This window comes from Erythrolamprus reginae, chromosome 8 (assembly GCF_031021105.1).
Source record: "Erythrolamprus reginae isolate rEryReg1 chromosome 8, rEryReg1.hap1, whole genome shotgun sequence".
Taxonomy (NCBI): domain Eukaryota; kingdom Metazoa; phylum Chordata; class Lepidosauria; order Squamata; family Dipsadidae; genus Erythrolamprus; species Erythrolamprus reginae.
Window position 1 is genome coordinate 1,876,545 of NC_091957.1, and position 27,880 is coordinate 1,904,424.

The window sequence follows — 27,880 nt, forward strand, 5'->3', positions numbered from 1 at the left end:
GCCGCCAGTGACCTTTAACCCAGGAAGCGGGCCTCCCGGGGCGATGTTGACGCTGGAGTGAAGATGGCGGCGGGAGGGAGCGGCGGCGGCGGTGGTTCCGGCTTCCTCTGCCGGCTCCTCCTGGCCCTCCTGGCCGGGCTGCTCTCCGGGGGCCCCGCGCAGGCCCGCCTCCACCATCTCAGCCTCAAGGTAGGAGACACGCGGAGGGCCTCTGCCCCCCTCCCGACGCCCCCCCGGGTATCTGAGGCCCCATCATCCCCATCCCAGTCATCCTCGGTTGGGTTGCTGTGGGATTTTTCTGCCCTGAACACCATCATCCCCAGCCTGGAATCCCTACTTACACTCCGTCCCCATCACCCCCAGCCTGGAATCCTTCATCCCATCATCCAAAACAGTCTGATACACCCCAGCCCCATCATCCTCGGCTAGTGGACTTTTCTGCCCAGAACACCTTCATCTCCGCCCATAATCCCTTCGTCCCATCATCCCCAGCAGGCTGGTAAGCTCCAGCCCCATCATCCTTGGCTGGCTTGCTGTGGGAGTTTTCTGCCCTGAACACCATCACCCCCAGCCTGGAATCCCTACTTACACTCTGTCCCCATCATCCTCAGCCAGAATCCCTTCTTATACTCCGTCCCCACCATCCTTGGCTGCGTTGCGTTAGCACTGTTGTACTTCAGTCACCATCAGCCCCAGCCTGCAACATCCCAATCCCATCATACTTCGGTAGATACCTTTTTAGGCCATTTGCATCCCGACAGCTATCTTCCCCTATTGAGTTCCTTCAGGATGGTAGTTTCAACCCCATCATCCCCAGCCTGGAATCTCTTAAGGCTGGTACTTCCCAGTCCTATCATCCTCACCTGGATTCTTTTAGGCTTGTCCTATCCCAACCACCATCATCCTCTGCTAGAGGTCCCATCAGGCTGCTCACTCCCATCTTCTCCAACTGGAATCTCTTCAGTCTGATACCCTCCAACCTCCCATCACCCACATCTGGAATCCTTTAAGGACTGGCCTACCCCAACCATCATCATCCCCATCCTGGAATCCCTTGGAGCTACTCAGTCCCATCATCCCCTCCTGAGTCCCTTCAGGCTGGTACTCCCCAGACCATCATCCTTTAAGATGTGGAAACTTGGTCTGAGAAGATTTTTATCCCCTTGAATATCTGGTCAATCTTATCGACTAGCAAGAATTTTGCAAAAATGAAAAAACTGGCTGGAGTTGAATCACTTAACTTTAAACATATTCTTTAAAAGTCAGCTTTTTTGGCAGGTGTCCATGGAAGGCGTCATTTCTTAAATTACTACCTAGGAGTGTCTTTCGAGTAAAATGTCTAGCAAGACTCTACAAGTGGTGGAAAAGGCATAAAGTGGAAATATTCAGGATGATCCTTCTGTTTGTTAATGCTACGTTTTCCCTCCCATCAAAAATAGTTTTTATTAACTTTATGTACATTTAAAAAGACATCACCTCAATCGTTACATAATTGCATTATAACCATTATTTCGTCTATGTTTAAAGACAAAGAAAAAAACCCCATAAAATACAAAGAAGGGGAAAAACGTAAGGGGAAAGAACAACTCTACACAAAAATTCCACCACCACCCTGTCTCTTTGACAGCATATTCCTTTCCTTTTTAATATTTTACATACATAACATCAACGGTTTATATTCAGTTTTATGTATAACCTATTTTTCCAGTTGCTTCTCTTATTAACTCTCATATTCCCATACTTTATATAGACTGCTCAAAGAACCAAAGGGAACACTCAAATAACACATTCTAGATCTGAATGAATGAAATATTCTCATTGAATACTTTGTTCTGTACAAGGTTGAATGTGCTGACAACAAAATGAAATTGATTGTCAATCAGTGCTGCTTCCTAAGTGGACAGTTTGATTTCACAGAAGTTTGATTTACTTTGAGTTATAGTTTGTTGTTCCCTTTATTTTTTTGAGCAGAATAGAATAGAATTCTTTATTGGCCAAGTGTGATTGGACACACAAGGAATTTGTCTGGTGCATATTCTCTCAGTATACATAAAATAAAAGATACATTGGTCAAGAATCATGAGGTCCAACACTTCATGATTGTCATACGGGTCAAATAAGCAATCAGGAAACAATCAATATTAATATAAATCGTAAGGATACAAGCAACAAGTGACAGTCATACAGTCATTAGTGGGAGGAAAAGGATGATGGGAATGATGAGAAAAAACTAGTAGTAACTAGTAGTGCAGACTTAGTAAATAGTTTGACGGGTGTTGAGGGAATTATTTGTTTAGCAGAGTGATGGCATTCAAGGAAAAAACTCTTATTGTGTCTAGTTGTCTTGGTGTGCAGTGCGACGTTTTGAGGATAGGAGTTGAAACAGTTTGTGTCCAGGATGCAAGGGGTCAGTCAATATTTCCACGGGCCTCTTTTTGACTCGTGCAGTATACAGGTCCTCAATGGAAGGCAGGTTGGCAGCAATTGTTTTTTCTGCGGTTCTGATTCTCCTCTGAAGTCCGTGTCGGTCTTGTTGGGTTGCAGAACCGAACCAGATAGTTATAGAGGTGCAGATGACAGACTCAATGACTTACTATCCTATTTAGTTATAACAATATCTTTAACTTTCCTAACCATAAAGGTTTGTTGCTACATTAATGCTACATTTATCTGTATCTGTCACCATTATCATCTTTTAATGACCTCATAATCCCCGAGCCACTAAATGTTTACTGGCCCACTACCCTTCCCTGTTGCCAATATGGAGTTCTATATATTCTCATCATGGCCAGAGAGAGAAATATCTGTCTCTACCTAGGGTCAAAGTCACAAATGATTCGGAGGCAAGAATTCCACCTCTAGTTTACTGCACCACTCACATCTATCCATATTTGTGACACCACTTAATTTTAAATTGCTTTTTAAAATTTCTTAAGTTGATCTGTGGTTGCTTTAGCAGATTGTTTCTTATTGAACTGTTTTCCGAATCCTCGAATTGTAAAAGGTGTAACTCGGCACTGGTTTCATTTGCTTGTAAATGCAGTTTCCTTTACTTGTAAATGCAACTCTTAGAAAATGTATGTCATGTTAGCACCTCAAGCGTATTGAGGTTGTTTGTTTTAATGCGCCAGTGACCATCTGTACAATACAACTTTCTTTTCAGTTTTCAGGCTTAACATTGCCATTGAAAATATACCATATTTTTTTGAAGTATAAGACGCACCGGAGTATAAGACGCACTTTAGTTTTTGGGGAGGAAAATAGGGGAAAGAATAGCTGCTTACCAAGTATTCATCTGGCTAGCGTCCTTAGCCAGCACATTATTTTATCCCCCGATTAGGGCTTTTAAAAAAACTGTACTTGGAGAGAGTAACAATGAAAGAGCTTGCAAGCTAGTAAGAGTTGGGAACATCATTAGCACGTGGAAAGAAACATTTGGAGCAAGTAGACCAATGGAAAAAACCCTGCAAAGACTTAGGGTTTGGAAAACATTCTTTGCAGAGAGTAAAAATGAAAGAGCTTACAAGCCGGTAAGAGCTGGAAACATATTAGCACCTGATTAGAGCTGGAAGGAAACTTATTGGGGCAAGTTGGAACAATGAAAAAAACGCTTGAAAAACATTCTTTGCAGAGAGTAAAAATGAAAGAGCCTGCAAGGTAAGAGCTGGGAAGATTGTTAGCAGCTTGTTAGGGCTGGAAAAAAGCTACATTCAGAGTATAAGACACACCCAAATTATCAGCCTCTTTTAGGGAGGAAAAATGTGCATCTTATACTCCGAAAAATACAGTAATTGATTCTCTTTTATTTTTGTTTCGAAACTTCCAGTAAGGCTTTGTTGACATTAGCCAGAACTCTTAATCTTGTAATATCTCACTTCAGCATTTAATATTGTTGCTGGAGAGAGAAAAAATACGTTGGCGTGTCACCCTATTTGTGATGAGTTAACAGTGTTGTGAAATATTCCTTCTCTGAACCGAAACAACTTTTTTTTTTTGGTTGGTAGACTAATTTTTTTTAAATTGGAATTTCGCAGATATCTTACACTTCAATCTCGAAATGTTTCTTGGTTTTGATAGGAATATAATAGTTGATTTTGTGCTGGGCGTCGTGAGGATTCGTCTGCTAGAACAGTGTTTCCCAACCTTGGCAACTTGAAGATATCTGGACTTCAACTCCCAGAATCCCCCAGCCGGAATTCTGGGAGTTGAAGTCCAGATATCTTCAAGTTGCCAAGGTTGGGAAACATCTTACAAATGCCCTAGAGGGCTGTCAGCCTTCCTAGATAGACCTGATGGAAAACGCAAGCAGAGGAACTAATTCTAATTTATTCTAAGGCTACCTTAACACAATCTTTCAAATTTAAAACAGTTAGTCCCTTTTAATCATTTAAAAACAAGACAGTCAAAAGACGAACAGAGGTAGATGTTTCGTATCGATTCATCACTTCCTGCATTACCATAACCCGGTTAAAATCAGTCTGAAATATAAGATCTAGCCAGAGCTTTAATTCATTAAGCGTGTAATGTATGCAGGAAGGCATAAAGATCTTTTAAAGTCTGAAAATACAGCTCTCCCACTGTCTGTGTCACAGTCTGAGATTGCTAAGGGAAATTCCTTTCCGAGGTTCTTTCTCCCTCCGTTATGCAGCTATGGGCTCTGCCCTCTCTTATCTGATAATTCCCCAAGTAGCCTCTCCTCCCACTTCCTAAGGTTCTTCCCACGTTCCACCAAAGCAATACTGCACCCAATTTACTCCATGTTGCTTCCTCAGCATTTTAGTCTCAGATCTTTCTGAATAAATATGAAGCGAATCCGATTGCGCTTCCGTAGTTCGGAATATGTATATATGTGTGTGTGTGTGTGTGTGTGTTTGTAACTATATATATATAGGAAGGTCTTGGCATACTCAGGTTTCTTCCCCTGTAAGTTTCAGAGATTCCTGGTGACATTTTGATGAGCTCCTATATAACTATAGTGGTACCTCTACTTAAAAATGCCTCTACTTAAGAACTTTTCTAGATAAGAACCGGGTGTTGAAGATTTTTTTGCCTCTTCTTAAGAACCATTTTCTACTTAAGAACCCGAGGCCGGAAAAATTTACCAGGACATTTGAGAACGGCCAGTTTCCTGCCATTCCTCCTTTAAACCCTTGGCCTTTTCTGGGCTGCCAGAGGAGCCTTTCGGTAATGCTTTGGCAGTCCAGAGCGAACAAAGCATTTTCCGTTCTCTGGGCGCTTGGAGAGGGAATAAACCTCTGCCAGCTCCCAGAGAAAAGAAAAGCTCCCTTCGTCCTCGGCAGCCCAGAGCGAAAGGAGCATTTTCCTTTCTCTGGGCGCTTGGAGAGGGAATAAACCACTTCTCTGTGGTGACTCCCTCACGCTGCTTCCTATACACCCGGCGCGAGGTTGCCTCCTGGTGCGTCTGGCCGTGGAAAGGCAAAAGGGGGCGCTTTGCCCTGGCCCGATCAACTCGGCTTCAGCCAATTCGAGGAGTCACCACAGCGAAGAAAAGGCGCTGGCTACGAAGCGAGCGAGTGAGAGGAGAGGGCAGCCCTTCAGCATGGGAAGGAAGAGGAAGCAGCAGCCACCTTTCGGTCAAAGGAGCGTGAGGTTCCCCCCTCTAACCTGCTGGGTTTCTCTCTCTAGCGCAGTGTATGGTAGACAGCCTCGTGCCGGGTATATGGGAGGCGCATGCTCCTCCTTGCCGCCTCAGAGTCCCCCCCCCCTTTTTTAAAAAAAAACCAACAACCTTAAAGTTTTGGATTTTTTTTTATTCCCCTCACCTCACCTTCTTCCTTCGCTAGCGACTCCTCCTCCTCCTCTTCTTCCTCCTCCTCCCACCCAAATCCCGAGCTTTTATTTCTTTCCTAATGGGTTTGCACGCATTCTTTGCTTTTATATTGATTCCCATGGGAAAAATGGCTTCTACTTACGAACTTTTCTACTTAAGAACCTGGTCACGGAAACATAGAAGTCTGACGGCAGAAAAAAACCTCATGGTCCATCTAGTCTGCCCTTATATTATTTTCTGTATTTTATCTTAGGATGGATCTGTGTTTATCCCAGGCAGGTTTACATTCAGTTCATGTGGATTTATCTACCACATCTGCTGGAAGTTTGTTCCAAGGATCTACTACTCTTTCATAAACTTAAGTTTATGTTATTTATTTATTAACAACAGGGCGGCTTCTTAAGTTCTTAAGTAGAGGTACCACTGTATATATATATATATATATATTCATATTCATATTCCATGGAAAGCTTAGCCTGGGTTCCCAGGATGAGGGAGGGCCCGCACTCCAGAGGACCAAGAGACAGAGAGGCTTAGATGGCTTCGTTGGGAAGGAAGCGAGTTCAGTCAGCGCCTCGCTGGCAATTCTTAGAGTATATTTATAGTGGCGCAAGTGCTTGCTTTAGTTTGGCAAGATTTCTGCCTGGAGGTGAGGAGCAAAGGAAGGAAACTGCTCAGAAGTCGTTCTGGCTGTCGTCCTTGGCTCTCGCAGCCTGACATACTGCCGGCATAAGCTGAAACGATTCCTGCTCAATCAGGGGAGCCATTCAGCGTCTCTTCGTGTTACACGTAATTGTCAGGTGCAAATAACCAGGAGTGTGTGTGTGTGTGTATATATATGTCACATGTTTTTGCTGAATTTGAAAATTAAGGGAGACTAGGATAGATCTATTTCGCCCTTATTTTGGCCTCATCAGCTAGCCATACCCTCACTGGGACTTGAACTTGCAACCTTGGCCTTGTAAGGCAGAAAATTAACCTCTAGGCTACAGTATCCAATCCCTTCAGCTCTGTACCAGGGAAGGGTTACATGTTATTTGTGTCGAATCACCCTGGTGTGTGTGTGTATGTGTATTATATACCGTATATGTTTTTTATGTCAGATCACCCTGATATATTATATATCCGACATAAAAAACATATAGCCCCTCCCTGGTACAGAGCTGAAGGGATCAGGTCTGGTGGCCTAGAGGTTAATTCTCTGCCTTACAAGGCAGAAGCTGCGGGATCAAATCCCAGTAAGGGTGTGGCTAGCTGATGTGGCCAGAACAAGGTTGAAATGGTGCCATCCTAGTCTCCCTTAATTTTAAAATTTCAGCAAAAAACATGTGATATATATGTTTTTGTAGATTATCACGGGTACAGATATGAAAGTCTTGACATATTTGGGTTTCTTCCCGTGGGTATGGTCTAACTGCCCCATGCGTGGTGACTTAAATAGGTCTTAAGGATCTTTGCTCCCCACCCATCCTATTACCGGTAAAAAAAATTTAAAAAAATGTTTTCTTCCCTCCAGGATGACCTGCGGCAGAAAGTCCACCTCAACACGTTTGGCTTCTTTCAGGATGGATTCATGAAAGTTATGGTCAACAACCTCTCGGTCAAATCCCTGGGGGAGAGCGACAAAGACATTCAGGTCAGCCCCCTTTTGAAACATAGAAACACAGAACACTGACGGCAGAAACAGACCTCACGGTCCATCTAGTCTGCCCTTATACTATTTCCTGTATTTTATCTTAGGGTGGATCTATGTTTATCCCAGGCATGTTTATATTCAGTCCCTGTGGATTTACTAACCACGTCTGCTGGAAGTTTGTTCCAAGGATCTACTACTCTTTCAGTCAAATAATGTTTTCTCATGTTGCTTTTGATCTTTCCCCCAACTAACCTCAGATTGTGTCCCCTTGTTCTTGTGTTCACTTTCCTATTAAAAACACTTCCCCCCTGGACCTTATTTAACCCTTTAACGTATTTAAATGTTTCGATCCTGTCCCCCCTTTTCCTTCTGTCCTCCAGACGATACAGATGGAGTTCATGAAGTCATTCCTGATAAGTTTCATGGTGAAGACCTTCCACCATTTTTGTAGCCCGTCTTTATCCTTTTCGTAGGTGAGGTCTCCAGAACTGGACACAGTATTATTCCAAATGGGGTCTCACCAGCGCTCTATACAGCGGGATCACAATCTCCCTCTTCCTGCTTGTTACACCTCTAGCTATGCAGCCAAGCATCCTAGAGTCTGTCACAGAACTAGGGAGGTGTGAATAAGAAGGTGTTCTGAAATATATATATATATCCCAATAAAGAAATGAGGTTAGACTAGAAGACCTCCAAGGCCCCTTCCAACTCTGTTATTCTGTTCTGTTCACTAAAACTTTGGTCCATGTAACTTGTAGGACCTACTCTCCTTCCGAGACCTGCATAATCGAACCCCAGTTTTCCTCTTCTCGGAAAGGAAATTCGAATTTGAACTCGCTCGGCCCACTAAGATTGGCTGACCTTCAAAAGAAATAGGCAGGTTTCCTTGGTAGATTGGAGTTTAAATTTGTCTATCGATGCGCCTGTTGCTTTTTCAAAACCTGTAGGCAGCCTTGTGCATTAACCTTCTTTTTCTCCATTCAGAATCTGTTGTGATTTTGTTTTGTTCTTAGGTGGGGTTTAGTTTAGATCGGACACAGAATGATGGATTTCCCACCTACCTGGTAAGTAAATACAGAGCGGTCAGCTGCTGGATAATTACAAAAGAAATAGCAATTTTAATTAAATATAGGGAATTAGGAGAATTCAAGGAAATCAAAGCCGCAGCATTGGAAAGTGCCCAAGCGGTAATGGTATTAGGTTGGAAAGATTCTACAAAATGGACATTAAAAAATTGGTACTGGTACATGGTGGACCACATACATTTTGAAATCATGGAAATAAGTTTAAACAATTTTGATGAGAATAAATTGGAGAAGTTGATGGTGCGATGGAATAAGGTAAAAGATTATATGTTAAGTAGAATCTGTGATGTAAATACGAAAAATAAATTGCAATCACTCTTTTAGTAATACTTGACGCAAGATAGAGCCAAGGAGTCACAGATAAATAATTAAATCTTTTTTGAATCCTCTTATATGGGTGGCGGGGCGATGGGGTGTGTGTTATTGTTAGGTGATGGGCACATGCACTGTGCACTGTTATATGTTTGTTTTATGTAAATTTTTTAAAAAATCAATAAAACTTCATTAAAAAAAAAAAAGAGCTTGGTACTTGACATATTTTTGACAGAATGTTGACAAAGGTTGTCCTGGTAGTCGTCATCTTTTTGTTACTCGGCATGCAAGCTAGAAATTGTTGTTGCCGGTTGCCTTGTGGTTTGCTACACTTTCCAGCCACAACAAAGGGACACACATTAGTCAAAGCAATGCAGGTTGGCGGGACCGTGGGGGAGGGACTTCTCTGTGGCTGCCCCAGCTCTATGGAACCAACTACCCCCCAATGTCCCTACTGCTCCCACCCTATTGGCCTTCCGTAAGGCCACGAAGACCTGGGTTTGCCGGCAGGCCTTGGGTGTGTGTGTGGATGAATTGTACATCTTCCATGGGCCAAACTGTATGAATGGCGATTATAGCTTTTTATAGCAAATACGGGTTTTTATTACGGGGTTTTAGTTTTAGATATTATATTCGACTTCCTCTATTGCTTTGTATCTTTTTGTTTCTGTATTATATTTTTTGCAAGCTGCCCTGAGTCCTTTGGGATTGGGTGGCATAGAAGGATAATAAATAAAATAAATATGGTAATTGAGGATCGTACCGAGACCGGCTGACTTGAAAAAGTCATTTTGAGCTGTTTCGTTGAAGGGACTCATCCTTATCCTATAATCATCTCTCTTCTCTCTCTCTCTCTCCCTCTCTCTCTCTCTTTTTGGCAGAATGAAAAAGTGGATTATTGTATCTTGAATCAAAAGCCAAACCATGAAGTCTTGGTCATCATTCTGCTCCTGGATTTCTCAGAGAAGCTGTAAGGAATCTTGGGCAACTGGGGGTGGCTGGGGAACCCTGGGAAAGAGCAGTCTATTCTATCTATCTATCTATCTATCTATCTATCTATCTATCTATCTATCTATCATCTATCTATTTATCTCTATCATCTCTCTATTATCTATCTATCGATCATCTATATCTATCTATCTATCTATCTATCTATCATCTATATCTATCTATCTATATCATCTCTCTCACTCTCTCTCTCTATCATCTATCTATCTATCTATCTATCTAATATATATATATCTCTCGCTCTATCATCTATCTATCTATCTATCTAATATATATCTCTCTCTCTCCTATCTATCTATCTATCTATCTATCTATCTATCTATCTATCATCTATCTATTTATCTCTATCATCTCTCTATTATCTATCTATCGATCATCTATATCTATCTATCTATCTATCTATCATCTATATCTATCTATCTATATCATCTCTCTCACTCTCTCTCTCTATCATCTATCTATCTATCTATCTATCTATCTAATATATATATCTCTCTCGCTCTATCATCTATCTATCTATCTATCTATCTAATATATATCTCTCTCTCCTATCTATCTATCTATCTATCTATCTATCTATCTATCTATCTATCTATCTATCTATCCTATCTGGCATGTTTCCCCCAAAATATTTAAATAAGACAGAAGATTAAGATGCTTTATTGACTAGATAGGTTTGCCATATCATTGCAATAATTGACAATAGCCTACAGACCAGTGTCTCATTTTGGAATAAGCAGTGCATGTAGAGGCAAATTAAATTGGAAGAAATAACTGTGATGTTGGGGACATGAGATGTTTTTTTTTCTTTTTGCGGCATTTGATGTTAGCCCACTCAAACTTTGTCCTTGTCGCCTGCAGGGTCAAAGTCAAGTTTGAAAACAAAACTCCACAGTTGCCTGAAATTATCTTCAGCGAATCCCAAGCAACTGGTCCTCCGGGAATTACCGACAAATCTGGTGAGTGTCTCTCTCTTTTTGGCTTCCCAAAGCCCTGCAAAAATGGGGCCGTTGTTTGCAAAATTGGGGTACACATAGGATTTGGGAGGCCTTCATAGTGCTCCTAGGGGCTGGGGAAAGGCAAAAACACCCCTGGTTTTGTGTGTGCGTGTGAAAATGGGGGCATTTTTGCCTTCCACCAGTCCCCAGGAGCAATCTGCAGGCTTCCCAAACCCTCTGCACGCCTGGTTTGTTTGCAAAAATGGGCGAAAAGCGGGTTAATTTTTTGCAAAAAGAACCCCAGGGTGTTTTGGGAGCAGAGGTTTTGGGAGGCTTGTAGCATATGCCCCTGGAGCTGGGGAGAACAAAGAATTTTTTTTTCTTACTTACCTCTTTGAAATCTTGGTGTGTCTTATACACTGGTGCGTCTTATAATCCGAAAAATACGGTATCTAAAATATCCATTCTCCCCTCTCCCCTCTTTGAATTGGGTCTGACTTCGCTTGTCTTTGCCTTGTAGAGCCAAAGCAGTCGCCCAAGGAGAATACGACGGAAGCCCAGGTGAGCAGCAGTTTATCTCAATTTTCTTCACCGCCTGCCCCCCCCCAATCTCTGGCACTTTGGCGTTGGGGAGTCTCCGAGGATTAAACCAGTTTATCTAGCCTTGTCCTTCCATCAGGTGCTTTGGGGAGTAGGTTGACCCCCCTCTTCTTTGTGGCAGTCCCTGAGATATTGGAGGATTCTGCTATTGTGTCTCCCCTGGTCCTTCTGTTCATTAAACTAGCCATTTACCCAGTTCCTGCAACCATTCATTGAAGAGAAAGATTTAGAGGTCGTGATTTCTGACCATCTCCAAATGGATGAACAGTGAGTTCAGGCGGTAGGAAAAGCAAGTAGAATGCTTGGTTGCATAGCTAGAGGTATCACAAGCAGGAAGAGGGAGATTATGATCCCGCTGTATAGAGCGCTGGTGAGACCACATTTGGAATAATACTGTGTCCAGTTCTGGAGACCTCACCTACAAAAAGATATTGACAAAATTGAACGGGTCCAAAGACGGGCGACAAAAATGGTGGAAGGTCTTAAGAATAAAACTGATTTCATGACCTCAATCCGTATAGTCTGGAGGACAGAAGGGAAAGGGGGGACATGATCGAAACATTTAAATATGTTAAAGGGTTAAATAAGATTCAGGAGGGAAGTGTTTTTCATAGGAAAGTGAACCCAAGAACAAGGGGGCACAATCTGAGGTGAGTTGGGGGAAAGATCAGAAGCAATGTGAGAAAATATTATTTGACTGAAAGAGTAGTAGAAGCTTGGAACAAACTTCCAGCAGACGTGGTTGGTCAATCCACAATCACTGAATTTAAACGTGCCTGGGATAAACATGGATCCATCCTAAGATAAAATACAGGAAATAGCATAAGGGCAGACTAGATGGACCATGAGGCCTTTTTCTGCCGTCAATCTTCTAGGTTTCCATGTTTTTATTTTTTAGCCTGTGGTCCCCTCATCATCTTGGTTGCTCTTCTCTGCAATCTTTCTAGAGTTCCAACATCCTTTTTAAAATAATATGGTGACTAGAATTTATACCTCCAGTCTGATTTGGCATGGAAATAAAACTTCATAATTATTATTATTATTTTTGTCTGCTAGTTGCCTGCTGAGCGAACCCACCCAATGCAAAGCGGGAACAATAGTTTTTCATTTCAGGTAGGTGGTTTTTCATCCCTCCCGATTCCTTATGAAACCTATATTGTATTTGTCGGCATTCATTGTTGCAGTTGTTAAGCTAAATTGTTATTAAGCTAAAACAGATTATCTGGGTTGGTTTTTTTTGTGTGTGCAGCTGTGTGCCTTTATTGCAGAGGAATTTTATTGGTGGGTTGCTTTCATCTGTCTGGTGGTTGCGAAAACACTTAGGGGGGCAAAATAATTTTTCAGCTAGAAAAATTATTGTACAGCTCAAATGTTTTTTCCAGCGGTGTTTGCTGATGTAAATAATCGATAGAGATCAATTGCGTTATCCAGGCGCATCCAGAATTCTTCTAATGCTCATTCTGCTTCAGAGGCAGAGTGGAGACAGCTTTGCTATAGATGAAATATTTGAGAGGTAAATAATGTCAACAGAATCCCATTCTGGATATTGATTGTGTGTGTAATTTCTCTAGCCGCCCAGAGTTGGGTGGCTGTAGAGAATGAGTGAGTGAGTGAGTGAGTGAGTGAGTGAGTGAGTGAGTGAGTGAGTGAGTGAGTGAGTGAGTGAATGAATGAATGAATGAATGAAAAGGAGGGGAGGGTACGGGAGGGAAGGGAAGGGAAGGAAGGAAGGAATTGTATCACTGTGCACAGCCATCCAAAGGTCTCCGGTAAAGTGATTTGTAGTGAAATTGACAACAAATACTTGCAATAATTAAAACAAGTAAATGCAGCCAATAAAGCATCTTGACTCTTGCCAAGGCCATTCTTTCTGTGTGTTTTTCAGTTCAGAATCAATTCAAAGGAACAAGAAGGACTTTATAGTCTTTATTTCCACAAGTGCATACTGGGAAATATGCAGCCTGAACAGGCCCCCTTCAACCTGGACGTAAGTCGTTTTTCTCTTGCTCTTTTCCATCCAAGAATCAGGAATTGAATTATTCATGGGTGTTTCATTGACGAAACCTCTTATCAAAAGTTCTCTCTCTCTCTCTCTCTCTCTCCCCATCTGTCTGTCTGTCTCTCCATCTGTCTCTCTCTCCCCCCCTACCTACCTACCTACTCTGTCTGTCTTTCTATCTACCTACCTACCTACCTACCTACCTATCTATCTATCTATCTATCTATCTATCTATCTATCTATCTATCTATCTATCTATCTACTATCCATCACTCTCTCTCTCCCTCCCTCCCTACTCTGTCTGTCTCTGTCTGTCTATCTCTGTCTGTCTGTCTGTCTATCTATCTACTATCCATCACTCTCTCTCTCCCTCCCTACTCTGTCTGTCTGTCTGTCTGTCTGTCTCTGTCTGTCTGTCTGTCTGTCTATCTATCTATCATCTTATCTATCTATCAACTATCCATCTATCCATCTATCTATCCATCCACCTCTCTATCTATCTATCCATCCAACCTATCTACCGTGTTTCCCCCAAAATAAGACCCTGTCTTATATTTTTTTGAACCCTGAAATATGTCCTCGACCTTATTGCCATGCACTCAGAAGCCTGATTGGGTTTATTATCAAGGGATGTCCTATTTGGCAGAAAACAGGGTAAATAAGGACCTTAAATCCTTGTTCTTATCTGTTCCTGACCGGAAGCTGCTGTTAGTTGCAGGATACGCTGGTAGAAGATGTCTGGTTTATGTGATGGGCTTGTGGGAGGAGATACAAGGAGATGAAGTCTAGTTCATTTAGATTCGGGTTCTTTTCAGTTGTGATAACATGGCCCTGTTAATGAATTGGAACTTTGAAGAAGGCCAAGCCTTGGACTCTTGATTTAATTCTTGGATGCTATTTGGACGTTGGGTAGCACCTTCCTCCTTTCTGGTCTGCTTGCAGATCGCGATAACTGAGCAGAATCCGGACAGCTACCTCTCCGCTGGAGAAATCCCACTCCCCAAACTGTACATTTCCATGGCATTTTTCTTCTTCGTGGCCGGGATTGTGTGGATCCACACCCTTCGCAAGCTCAGGTAAAACGTGTGAACCGCTTCCCCTGAGGAGTAAATCCCTTCTCTAGAAGGTTTACACCCAGCCAAAGCTTTAAACCAGAGGTTTTACAGTATTCGGCGGTTTCCTGCCTAAGCAATGGGTTAGACTAGATCAGTGTTTCCCAACCTTGGCAACTTGAAGATATCTGGACTTTAACTGCCATAAAGATATCTGGACTTCAACTCCCATAATTCTGGGAGTTGAAGTCCAGATATCTTCAAGTTGCCAAGGTTGGGAAACACTGGACTAGATGACCCCTAAGGTCCCTTCCGTTATTTCTATTTCCATACTCAAATTTATTAATTGGATTTCTATGCCATGCTTATTGTGTTGTATTATTGTATATTGGCAGTTCTATGTTAGCATAAACTCCAGAAGAGAAGGATTTAGGGGTCGTGGTTTCTGACAGTCTCAAAATGGGGGAACAGTGCGGTCAGGTGGTAGGGAAAGCAAGTAGAAGGCTTGGCTGCATAGCTAGAGGTATCACAAGCAGGAAGAGGGAGATTGTGATCCCGCTATATAGAGCGCTGGTGAGACCACACTTGGAATAATACTGGAGACCTCACCTTCAAAAAGATATGGATCAAATTGAACAGGTCCAAAGACGGGCTACAAAAATGGTGGAAGGTCTTAAGCATAAAACATAAAACATAAAACAGGAAAGACTTCATGAACTCCATCTGTATAGTCTGGAGGACAGAAGGAAAAGGGGGGACAGGATCGAAACATTTAAATATGTTAGAGCGTTAAATAAGGTCCAGGAGGGAAGTGTTTTCAATAGGAAAGTGAACACAAGAACAAGGGGCCCCAATCTGAGGTTAGTTGGGGGAAAGATCAGAAGCAACGCGAGAAAATATTATTTGACTGAAAGTAGTAGATGCTTGGAACAAACTTCCAGCAGACGTGGTCGATAAATCCACAGGAACTGAATTTTTAAACCTGCCTGGGATAAACATAGATCCATCCTAAGATAAAATGCAGGTAATAGTATAAGGGCAGACTAGATGGACCATGAGGTCTTTTTCTGCCGTCAGTCTTCTATGTGTTTATTGTGTTTATTGACTTTCCGTTGTCCATTTTGTCCTACAGGGCTGATGTTTTTAAGATCCATTGGTTGATGGCTTTGCTTCCTTTCACCAAGTCCCTTTCCTTAGTCTTCCATGCGGTAAGTTGCTTCTTGGGTCCTTTGTTTCCATGCTGCAGGGAGAAAGAATCATAGAGTCAGAGGGCTAGGAGGGACCTCAGAGGTCCAACTCTCTGAAGAGTTTGTTTGTTTGTTTGTTTAATTAATTAATTAATTAATTAGTTAGTTAGTTAGTTAATTAGTTAGTTAGTTAGTTTTATGCCGCCCTTCTCCTTAGACTTACAATGTTAGCAATAGCCCTGTTTAACAGAGCCCGCCTATTGCCCCCACAATCCGGGTCCTCATTTTACCCACCTCGGAAGGATGGACGGCTGAGTCAACCTTGAGCCGGTGATGAGATTTGAACCGCTGACCTTCAGATCTACAAGTCAGCTTCAGTGGCCTGCAGTACAGCACTCTACCTGCTGCGCCACCCAGGCTCATAGTTTGCGTGTCACTCAAGCGTTTGAGGCCATTCAGAAGCTGTTTGGGAAGGTCGAGAACCTCCGGTCTACAGATTCCTTGGCTGTCTTTCCTCTCAGTTGCTTTATTTAGCAGCAATATGTTTTGCACTTAAAACCTGGATTCTACAGACTTCCATTTCTGTAGACTTTGGGTGGAAGAAGCAACATTTTACTTTGGACTTTGCCTCCCTCCCAACAGTGATTAAAATTTAATTAAACGGTCTGGACCGTCAACATTACATTTATAATTATGTACTTAATTATGTACTTTTTAATCCTTTGGTTAGTTTACAAAAATGACACTTAATGGCATACATTTGGATTTAGCGGACAGTTGGATTTATTTTATTTTATTTTATTATTTAATTAATTATTTAATTAGATTTGTATGCCGTCCCTCTCCGAGGACTCGGGGTGGCTCACAGCACATAATATAAAACAATAAATACAAAGATAAATCTAATTAAGTAAAGCTACATAACCTAAAATCCCAATACGGTGGCACCTCGTCTTACGAACTTAATTCATTCTGTGATGAGGTTCGTAAGTAGAAAAGTTTGTAAGATGAAAGAATGTTTCCCATAGGAATCAATGTAAAAGCGAATACAGTGATCCCTCGATTTTCGCGATCTCGTTCTTCGCGAAACGCTATATCGCAATTTTTCCACCCGATGACGTCACTCTCTTCCTTCCTTTCTCATCTTTCTTTCTCTCTCTCTTTCTCTATCTTGCTTCTTCCTCTCTCACACTCTCTTCCTCCCTCTCTCATCTCTTTCTTTCCTTCTCTCTCTTTCTCTATCTCTGCCCCTCTTGCTGGCGGGCGGCGGGCGGGCGCATCAGCGAGGAGCCGGGGTTTCCCCTTTGCGTGGGCGGCGGGGAAACTCCAATCTTCGTCTGCTCGCTGCTGCTGCAGGCAGGCAGGCGGCGGACAAGCGGCGGGCGGACAAGCGGCGGGCAGGCGGGCAGGCAAGCGGCGGACAAGCGGCGGGCGGGCAGGCGGCGGGCGGACAAGCGGCAGGCGGACAAGCGGCGGGCGCGGCAGCAGCGAGAAGCCGAAGATCGGGGTTTCCCCTTTGCGTGGGCGGCGGGGAAACCCGGATGTTCGGCTCCTCGCTGCTGCGGCGCTGCCGAGCAGATCAGCTGCTGGGCGGCGGAAGGAACCTTCCCTGGGTCTTCCCAGGTGCAGAAGTAAAAACACCATTTGCACATGCGCGGCCATGGAAAAAAGGGCGCGCATGCGCAGATGGTGTTTTTACTTCCGCACCACTATATTGCGAAAAATCGAGTATCGCGAGGGGTCTTGGAACGTAACGCTCGCGATAGTCGAGGGATCACTGTAATGTGTGCAATCCCCAAACTCACCCCTTTTGCCTTGCGCTGCTGGGAATCCCCGCCTCCGGACTTCCATTGCCAGCCAAAGCTGGCCAAAGAGTCTTCGGAGAGGGGCGGCATACAAATCTAAGTAATAAATAAATAATAATAAATAAGAAACAAATAATAAATAATAAACAAAGCTCCTGTTCTTGCGCTGCCGGGATTCCCCTGAGGCTCTCCTCGCTGGGATTCAAAGCAGCGCCGGCAAAAATGAAGGGAATCCCAGCGAGGGGAGCCTCAGGGGAATCCCAGCAGCGCAAGAACAGGAGCTTTGGCTGGCAATGGAAGTCTGGTGGTGGGGATTCCCAACAGTGGCAGCTTGGGTTCGTAGGGTGAAAATAGTTCGGAAGAAGAGGCAAAAAAATCTTAAACACCGGGTTCGTATCTCGAAAGGTTCGTCAGAAGAGGCTTACGTAAAACGAGGTGCCACTGTATATTAAAAATCAAGAAAACAAATTCAAATCACAGCCATACATCACATTTATTGGCCAGGGTGGGCAAGACCTAATTGCCCCAAGCCTGGCGACATAAATTAGTCTTGAGTCTCTTGCGGAAGGCAAGGAGGGTGGGGGCAGTGTGAATCTCTGGGGGGGAGTTGATTCCAGAGGGCCGGGGCCCCCACGGAGAAGGCTCTTCCCCTTGGCCCCACCAAGTGACATTGTCTGGTTGATAGGACCTGGAGAAATCCGACTCTGTGGGACCTAACCGGTCGCTGAGATTCCTACAGCAGAAGGCGGTCCAGCAAGTTTAGCTTCAATTTAGCGGGCATTTGGATTTAATGGACACCCCATTTTTGCCAAATTGTCAACCAAAACTGAAGCTTGATTTGTTTTGGATTTCATTCAGATGTTGTTCATTTGTTCTTTCCTCTTTAGAATCTTATTAAAATGGAAGGCGATTGTAAGAAAGCTTAATAGTCTACGGAGAGAGGCGGCATACAAATCTAATAAATAATAATAAATAATAAATAATAATAATAATAATAATAATAATAATAATAATAATAATAATAGGGATACTTAAAAAGCTCAGTGGCTGAAGACCAACCATTGCAACCTTTTTTCTCTCTCCCCAGATCGACTACCACTATATCTCCACACAGGGCTATCCCATCGAAGGCTGGGCTGTGGTCTATTATATCACACACCTGTAAGTCTCCAGAATCCAGAGGTTGTAGATTTAAACCAGTCTAGTGTGCGTTAGTGGCAGTTGTGACATCTTTAAAAAAAAAAAATAGCACGTTGCAGGATATACTCTGTCTCCCCACTTCAAAAATTAAAAAAGCTTCCAGTTTTAAAATGGTTTCTTCTTACGTGAGATTCTAGCAAGAAGATTGCCAAAAGCCTACGAAGTTGCGATGGGTTGCAAAGGCTGACCTCTGTTGTGAAATTGTTAGATTTGTGTCTGTCACTAGATTGGCATTTCCGCGCCTGGTTCTTTCACAACCATCTTTGAAGGCAGGCTGGGCCAAGAGAGAGAGAGAGAGAGAGAGAGAAAAGAATAACTGGTCCAAAGCCATGCAGGAAACTTCAATGGCAGATGTTGGACTTCTCTCTGTATTTTTAGCCCAAAATGAGACTCTCTTATAGAAACATAGAAGTCTGATGGCAGAAAAAGACCTCCTGGTCCATCTAGTCTGCCCTTATACTATTTTCTGTATTTTATCTTAGGATGGATCTATGTTTATCCCAGGCATGTTTACATTCAGTGACTGTGGATTTACCAACCATGTCTGCTGGAAGTTTGTTCCAAGGATCTACTACTCTTTCAGTAAAATAATATTTCACGTTGTTTCTGATCTTTCCCCCAACTAACTTCAGATTGTGTCCCCTTGTTCTTGGGTTCACTTTCCTATTAAAAACACTTCCCTCCTGAACCTTCTTTAACCCTTTCACATATTTAAATGCTTTGATCATGTCCCCCCTTTCCCTTCTGTCCTCCAGAATAGACAGACAGAGTTCAGGAAGTCTTTCCTGATAAGTTTGATGCTTAAGACCTTCCACTATTCTTGTAGCCCGCCTATCCATATCTATCTTATCCATATCTTTTTGTAGGTGAGGTCTCCAGTATTATTCCAAATGTGGTCTCACCAGCGCTCTATGCAGTGGGATCATAATCTCCCTCTTCCTGCTTGTTATACCTCTAGCTATGCAGCCAAGCATCCTACTTGCTTTCCCTACCGCCTGACCGCACTGTTCACCCATTTTGAGACTGTCAGAAATCACCACCCCTAAATCCTTCTCTTCTGGAGTTTTTGCTAAGCTTATAAACGTTTAAAACCATAACTTCCAAAAGCTCAAGCTGCAAAGCATTGAGCCACCGTTCCTGCCCCCAGAATAGTCCCTTTGTTGTTGCTGTTAGTTGCGAAGTCATGTCAGACCCATCATGACTCCATGGACAATGTTCCTCCAGGCCTTTCTGTCCTCTACCGTCCTCCAGAGTCCATTTAACTGCTTCAATGACTTCCTCCAGCCACCTCCTTCTCTGCCGTCCCCTTCTTCTTTTGCCCTCGGTCGTTCCCAGCCTTAGACTCTCCTCCTCTTCAGGATCTGGCCTTCTAAAGAGCAGTCAAGGTTGACCTCCTCTAGGAGTGACCGTCTGGGTTCGCCTTGCAGTCCAAGGGACTCGCCAGAGTTCAAAGGCCCCCGATCTTTGGCCCTCAGCCTTCCTTGTGGTCCAACCTTCACAACCATCCATTGCAACTGGGAAAATTATGGCCTTGATTATATGCACTTTTTTTTGAGGTCTCTGCTTTTTAATATCCTGTTTAGATTGGCTGTAGCTTTGCTCCCCAGGATCAAGCGTCTTTTAATTTCTTAGCTGTACTCCCCAGCTTTATTTATTTATTGTATTTATTATATTTATACACCACTCACTCCAAACAGACTCTGAGCGGCTAACAATCGGAATAAATACAGCAACAATAAAAACCGTTAAAATATAATAATAAAAATCAGTAATAACAATAATATAAAAGACATACATACTTACAGCCTAAGTCTAAGACCTGCAGGAAAAGCCAGATCTAAACGGCTTTCCGGAAGACCTGTAGGGTGGAGATGGTGCAGATCTCTGGGGGCAGTTGGTTCCAAAGGGTCGGAGCCACCACCGAGAAGGCTCTTCCCCGAGGTCCCGCCAGCCGACATTGTTTAGCGGACGGGGCCTGGAGAAGGCCGACTCTGTGGGCCCTTAAGTGGCTGTAGCGAGGTATGAAGGAGGAGGCGGTCTGGCCCTGAGCCATAGCCAACACCAGAGACCGACTGGCGACCAATGAAGCTGGCGTAGAGATGGAGTAATACGGGCTTACCTTGCTACGAGTCGGAAGTCTCCGAACGCTCTTCAGTCATTCACCCTAAGGGAATGATTGTTGCTGGAGAAATTTCCTCTTGTCCTTTTTGAACTCTTTGCTGGAGGGCTGCTTGGAATTCCCCGATATATTCATCAACCTGTCGCTGTTGTGTGTGTGTGTATTTTTTAAACCAGGTTGAAAGGCGCCCTGCTGTTCATCACCATCGCCCTGATAGGTACGGGCTGGGCTTTTATTAAGCACATCCTCTCCGACAAGGACAAGAAGATTTTCATGATCGTCATCCCATTGCAGGTGAGACGGGCCAGGGAAGTTCTCGGCTGGGTTTGCTTGTAAAGCAGAGTCCCAATTTGCGTGTGACTATTGGTTGCAGGGGGGGAGGGGCATATTCTCTTCTACACAACATGGAGCCACCGCTTCTGAGACCCCGTGTCTGGGAAGGCAGAAAATATAGGCTGCCGCTGAGCCAGAAATTTCCCTCGCTCAGCAAGACAGCTAATAATAATAATAATTTATTGGATTTGTATGCCGCCCCTCTCCGTAGACTCGGGGCGGCTAACAGCAATAACAAGACAGCATACAATAATAATCCAATACTAAGAACAGTTAAAAACCCATTATTATAAAAACCAAACATACATACAGACATACCATGCATAAAATTGTAAGGGCCTAGGGGGAAAGAGTATCTCAATTCCCCCCTGCCTGGCGGTAGAGGTGGGTTTTAAGGAGCTTACGAAAGGCAAGGAGGGTGGGGGCAATTCTAATCTCGGGGGGGAGTTGGTTCCAGAGGGCTGGGGCCACCAGAGAGAAGGCTCTTCCCCTGGGTCCCGCCAAGCGGCATTGTTTGGTTGACGGGACCCGAAGAAGATCCACTCTGTGGGACCTAATTGGTCGCTGGGATTCGTGCAGCAGAAGGCGGTCCCTGAGGTAATCTGGTCCGGTGCCCTGAAGGGCTTTATAGGTCATAACCAACACTTTGAATTGTGACCATAAACTGATCGGCAACCAATGCAGACTGCGGAGTGTTGGTGTAACATGGGCATATATTAGAAAAGGTGTGAGACAAGAATGCCCACTTTCTCCATTATTATTTATAATGTCCTTAGAAGTACTATTAAACAAAGCGAGCAGGAGATTAAAGGTTTGAGTATAAAAGGTGAGCAATACAAAACTCAAGCTTTTGCAGATGACATGGTATACACAATTGAAGACCCTCTGAATTTGGGACCTATCCTATTATTGACAGATATTGAAAATTTTGGGGAAAGTGGCAGAGTTTAAAATTAACAGAAATAAAACAGAGATAATAACTAAGAGCATCCCCCAAAACCAAATAGAAATATTAGAAAAAAAATAATGGGAATAAAAACAAAAAAAATTTCAAATATCTAGGAATTTGGATGACAGCAAAATGTGCGTCAATAAAAGAGGATAATTGAAATTATTAAAAAAACATTCAAAAAGACTTAATAATCTGGACTAACCTACAAATTTCATTATTAGGAAGAATCTTGGTTATAAAAATGAATATCCATTTCTTTTTTTTAAAAAAATGTAAATTTGGTAATTACATTTTTTTTAAAAAGCCACAGAAAAGAAAACATACATACAAAAAATAAACAAAAGCAGACAATATGATAACATACAGTATATACATACAGCTACATTATATAACCTCTAAGGTTATCCTAGGGCAATTTGTTACAAAATTCTTGCTTGTATAATTTCTGCAAGTAACGCAATTTAATTCTACAATCTTTTCCATTTAACATATTCCATTTGTACTTCATAAATGCGGTTGTGTTAACTTAATTAAGAGCCATAGATATACCACGATATCTTTTGCAGTCTAGTTTAGAGCGGTTGGCGTTTAGTTTAAATCTGTTACGTGCTCGTGTGTTGTTGTGGTTGAAGGTGAAGTAGTCACTAACTGGAAGGACATTTTGGTGTATGATTTTATGAAACTATAGTTAAGTTGGAACGGAGGCGACGGAGTTGTAAGTTGTCTAGTCGAAGAATTTCAAGCCTGGTGGAGTAAGGTATTTTGTTGCGGTGTGTTTTGATCTTGTCTTTGCAGCGAAACTATTAGCCCTGTTAATTGCAGAGGGATTGTCTTTGTATATAGTAAAGTGGCTCCTGTACGGTTGTGTGTAGGTATTCAGATCTACCCCGTTTCTGATTTCCCAGGTCTTGGCAAACGTGGCCTTCATCATCATGGAATCCAGAGAAGAAGGCACGACAGAATACGGGCTGTGGCGAGAGATCCTCTTCTTAGTGGACCTCCTCTGCTGTGGAGCCATCCTCTTCCCCGTCGTATGGTGAGTGTGCAGGAAGGAAGGCCGTTGGTTGAGAGGGGAGCAAAAGCCCTGCCAGCTTCCCGAAGGAGATCTAGTACAGTGGTGTTCTGATCTCCGGCTAAGGCCACTGATAATTGGATTAAAGGATTGCTAAATGCATATATTTGTAAAACACCACACCATCTTTCTTATTTTTCTTTCTGAATCATCTCGGCACGCAGCGCTAATCTCTCATCTTAAACTTCAGTATGCAAGGCAACATCAAAATCATTAAAACATTCCGCAAGTCATTCTAAGATTTATGGCTAGTCAGAGTTAGCCCAGATTCACAAAAATTGCAATTAAAAGCATACAAGACATAGCTTGCATTCGGAGCTGCTTAAAAAAAACCTCCATATTTCTAAGCGGCAGATTGACGACTCAACTCTTCTCTTCCGCTGGCACCCGGATGTGACGAATTAATTACTTAATTAACCCGTTCCTCTCCTTAATATTTCTTCCCTGACACTTGTTCTCTTCGCCTCTGCAAGCATCTGAAATAAGGATTTACCCATCTAGCATCTGTTTCTCCTTCGCTTGAATCTGAACCCATAGAAACGTCCTGTGGTTGGTCTCCTACTTCTTCTGCCTCCTTGCCTAGGGATCTATCATTAATTCACCCATCGCTCTCTGTTCCTAGGTTGATCCGACACTTACAGGAAGCTTCTGCCACTGATGGGAAAGGCAAGTGATGAACCCCCAAATTTGGGGCATGGGTGGGTGGGTGTTCAGGTATTCTTGGGGTTCCAGCAGATTTCTGCAGCCTGGAGGTTCTAACCAACTTATTTCGTGCCAATATTGGTCAACGCGTTCTTTTGATTAGTTTTAAAATATTGGACCACTCCTGATCCGTGAGTTACTGTCCACCTATTTTTTGGGCTCTGGACTGGATCCCTCGCCGTCTTGAGTGAGCCAAGGCCTCTTTTGAGAACGGAAATATTTGAATGGCTTTATTAATTTAGGCTCCACAGCACTCCAAAAGTCAGCAAGGATTCACTTCACCTCTCCTTCCTTCTGTCCCTCCCTCCCTCTTTTTCTTTTCTTCCTTTTCCCTTCCTTTCTTTCCTCCCTTCCTCTTCTGTCCCCTTCCTCGCCTCTTTTTCCTTCCTTCCTCCTTTCCTTCCTTCCCCTTCACTTCTCCTTCCCTCCCCTCATTTTTTTCCTTCCTTCCTTCCTTCCCTCCTTCCTGGAAGAGGGAAGGGAGGGAGAGAGAGAAAGAGGGAGGAAGGAAGAGGGAAGGAAGGGATAGGAATGAGAAAGGAAGAGGGAAGGAAGGAAAGAGGAGAGGAAGGAAGGGAGCGAGGAATAGGAATGAGAAGGAAGGAAGGAAGAGAGTGGGAAGGGATAGGAATGAGAAGGAAGGAAGGAAGGAAGAGAGTGGGAAGGGATAGGAATGAGAAAGGAAGGGGGGAGGAAAGAAGGGAGGAGGGATAGGAATGGGAAGGAAGGAGGGAGGGAAGGAAGGAAGAGGGTGGGAAGGAATAGGAATGAGAAGTGAAGGAGGGAAGGAAGGGATAGGAAGGAAGGAAGGAAAGAAGGAAGGAAGGGAGGGGGTAGGGAAGGGAGGGAGGAGGGTCTTCAAACCAGGAAGAAATCAGCACGTCCCTTTCCCAGTATTTGAGCCAAGGAAGCCCACCCTCAAGAAGACTCTTCCAGTTTTCCAGCCTTCTTGGTTGTCGGTGGAGATTGTCCCCAAAGAGGCAGCTGGACTTCCTTCGCTCTCTCTCACTGCTTCTTGACCTTGATGGCTGAGAGAGGCCACCCGCCTGCCACCCGGCCGAGTGAGTCCCGGAGACTCCGCCCGGCTTCGCCCTTGAAAGTATCCAGGTGTGGAATTTCTCAGGAGGGAGAAAATGGGTCCAGCGTGAGCCGAGGGCCGTGTCCTCTCCAGCTCCCTGGGAGAGAAACCAAGATTATTTATAGATGCACCGCAGAGCCTTGTATTTCCAACCCAGAGGGTGAGGTTAAACCAGGGCCTCCAAGACGGTCAGTTCTGGGCGCGGAGGTAGAAGCGCTTTTGCCGCCTGGTCTCCTTTGGCGCCCATTGGACAACAAAGCTGCTAATCCTTGTCTGCCTCTTGAGTCCCTTTATTTCTGCATTCTTTCCAGCAGCTGCCATCAATTTAGCGAAATTGAAGCTCTTCAGGCACTATTACGTCATGGTAAGGGGTTAGGGGAGGGCGAGGGGGTAGGAGGTGGAGGGGAGGGTCAACCTTGGCAACTCTAAGGCCTTTAGCTCCCAGAATTCCACTGTCTGGGAAGAGATCTCCTGTCCTGGAACTTAACTGACCTGTCCCTTCCCTCCAGATCGTGTGTTATATTTACTTCACCCGCATCATCGCCATCCTCATCAAGATTGCGGTTCCGTTCCAGTGGAAGTGGCTCTACCAGGTAGGGGGCCCCTCCCTTCCAAGCCCCTTTTCCTCGAAGGAGGGCACTGTTTGTTTATGCGTGGCCTCCTCTTCTGCAGCTCCTTTCAGCTCCTTTCTTAAAAAATTAAACCATATTTTTTTTGAGTATAAGACGTTCCTTTTTCCTCCCTAAAAAAGGCTGATAATTTGGGTGCATCTTGTCTATCTATCTATCTATCTATCTATCTATCTATCTATCTATCTATCTATCTATCTATCTATCTATCTATCTACAATATCTATCTACAATATCTATCTATCTATCTATCTATCTATCTATCTATCTATCTATCTATCTATCTATCTACAGTATCTATCTATCTATCTATCTATCTATCTATCTATCTATCTATCTATCTATCTATCTACAATATCTATCTATCTATCTACCTACCTACCTACTTACCTACCTACCTACCTACCTACCTATCTATCAAATCCAATGATTAAAACAGCAAAACAATTAAAAACCATACATAAAACGGAACGGCCAGGGGAATCAATTCCCCCAGACCTGACGACAGAGGTGTGTTTTAAGGAGTTTGCGAAAGTCAAGGAGGGTGGGGGCAGTCCTGATCTCCGGAGGGAGTTGATTCCAAAGGGCCGGGGCCGCCAGGATCCCGCCAGACAGGGCTGAAAAAAGAAAGCTTCGAAAAAAACCTACATGCAGAGTATAAGACGCATTTATTGTCACAAAAGGGGATCCCTGAGGACATAAGTATGGAGCATTTCATGCCATGCTTGTAACTGAAAAGAACGGTCGCGAGCCACTTTTTTCCCTCCCCAGGGCTGTCGTAACTTTGAGTGGTCCCGAAATGAACTGTTGTAAGTCGAGGACTCTCTCCTATTGACCGCAGAATTTCACCCGGCGCAAACCTCTTCTTCTCCCTTTCTGTTATTGGCAGTTGCTGCACGAAATGGCGACCTTGGTCTTCTTTGTCCTGACGGGCTATAAGTTCAGGCCGGCCTCCGACAACCCTTATCTCCAACTGTCTCAGGAAGACAATACTTTGGACATGGAATCTGTGTAAGTAGGAGCCCGTTGGGATAGTCTTCCTTAGCCCTGGGCAGTTGGAGCAAGGCCTTACCTGGGCCTGGGAGGCCTTACCTGGGCAGGTAGGGGGTCAATCCATGCCATTCCAATCTAACTCTACTCAACTCTCTAGCAATAGCAATAACATTTATTTTATTTTATTTTATTAGATTTCTATGCCGCCCTTCTCTAAGCGACTCAGATTAATACAAGATTAATACAGCAGTATACAAGAAATCTAGACATATACAGCTTCATAGATAAATTTAGACATATGCAGCTTCATAGTGCTTCTACATCGCTCCTTAGCCTTGGGCAGTTGGAACAAGGCGCCTGGGCCTGGGAGGCCTTACCTGGGCAGGTAGGGGGCCAGTCCATGTCATTCCAAAAGTTATTCTGCTCAACTCAACTCTACTCTCTCAACTCAACTCTGCTGAACTCTACCTAATAGCAATAGCATTTAGACTTATATACCACTTCAGATTGCTTTTACAGCTCTCTCTAAGTGGTTACAGAGTCAGCATAATTGCCCCCAACAATCTGGGTCCTCATTTGACCCACTTTGGAAGGACGGAAGGCTGAGTCAATCTGGAGCCTGTTGAGATTTGATCTGCCAAACTGCTGGCATTTGTATGCCGCCCCTCTGCCCCCTTCATCTCCCAATAAAATCCATTTTCCTGTTTGTCCTTCCTTCCCAGAGTGACCACCTCAGGTGTCATGGAAGGTATGAAGAAAGTCAAGAAGACGGCCAACGGCTCAGCGGAGCCCCACGGCGAGAGAGAAAGCGCCGCGTGATGGACTTGGCCGCCTCCTCCGGTCCTCAACACACACTCCTCCCGTCTTCTTCCCCCTTCTCCCTCCTTCCCCCTCTCCCCCACCCTTTAGGACAAGGCAGCACTTTTTCCAGAGAACTGTAATTTATTGATCCTTGGCTTCCCTCCCTCGATGGCACCGAAGCAAAGAGACGACCTTCCCCCCGTGTAAAAAGAGACACGTCGAGCTTGGGCGGTGGTGGGTGGATAGAGGATAAAAATACAGCCAGGGAAAGAGAATCCCAAACCACGGATTTGTTCCTCTCGTCTTTAAGGATTTGGGCTTTTCTTCTGGTGCCTGAGAGGAACGGGGGAAGGACGGGTGGTGGTGGTGGGGGGGCTTCTTTTATTTTATTTTTTAAAGAAAACTCTTTTTGCTCCCCTCCCTCTTCCTCCCTCCTCCACGTTTCTATCTCTCTCCCACTTCTCTCTTCATCTCCATCCCTCTCTTTCTTTGCTTTTCCCTCTCCTCCAACTTCCTCCTCTGTCCGTCCCTCTCCCACTCTTTCTTTCCATCTCCCTCCCTCACCCTCTCTTTCCCTCCTTCCCTCTT

At 43.8% G+C, this 27,880-nt stretch overlaps 1 protein-coding gene across 2 annotated transcripts; it reads left to right on the forward strand.

Annotated features, from left to right (window-relative positions):
- GPR107 (G protein-coupled receptor 107) lies at positions 1-27,578 on the forward strand. Of its 2 annotated transcripts, none has more exons than XM_070758651.1 (18): positions 1-189; positions 7,308-7,427; positions 8,441-8,491; positions 9,706-9,794; positions 10,694-10,791; positions 11,291-11,331; positions 12,427-12,483; positions 13,256-13,357; positions 14,312-14,445; positions 15,554-15,629; positions 18,501-18,574; positions 20,909-21,026; positions 22,923-23,053; positions 23,712-23,755; positions 25,184-25,233; positions 25,379-25,462; positions 26,388-26,509; positions 27,214-27,578. In XM_070758651.1, exons 1-18 carry the CDS (start codon positions 64-66, stop codon positions 27,308-27,310), a joined length of 1,614 nt encoding a protein of 537 aa, XP_070614752.1. In that variant the 5' UTR covers positions 1-63; the 3' UTR covers positions 27,311-27,578. The 2 variants fall into 2 exon arrangements, with proteins under 2 accessions (XP_070614752.1, XP_070614751.1); XM_070758650.1 differs by having other exon boundaries at positions 14-189; positions 25,181-25,233.
- Positions 27,579-27,880: the final 302 nt, after the last annotated feature.

Coding starts and splice junctions, on each gene's coding strand:
- GPR107 (XM_070758650.1), top strand. CDS start 64: ATGGCGGCGGGAGGGAGCGGCGGCGGCGGTGGTTCCGGCTTCCTCTGC. Junction 23,756..25,180: donor TTCTGCCACTGATGGGAAAG/GCAAGTGATGAA, acceptor CATTCTTTCCAG/CAGCTGCCATCAATTTAGCG. Junction 25,234..25,378: donor TCAGGCACTATTACGTCATG/GTAAGGGGTTAG, acceptor CCTTCCCTCCAG/ATCGTGTGTTATATTTACTT.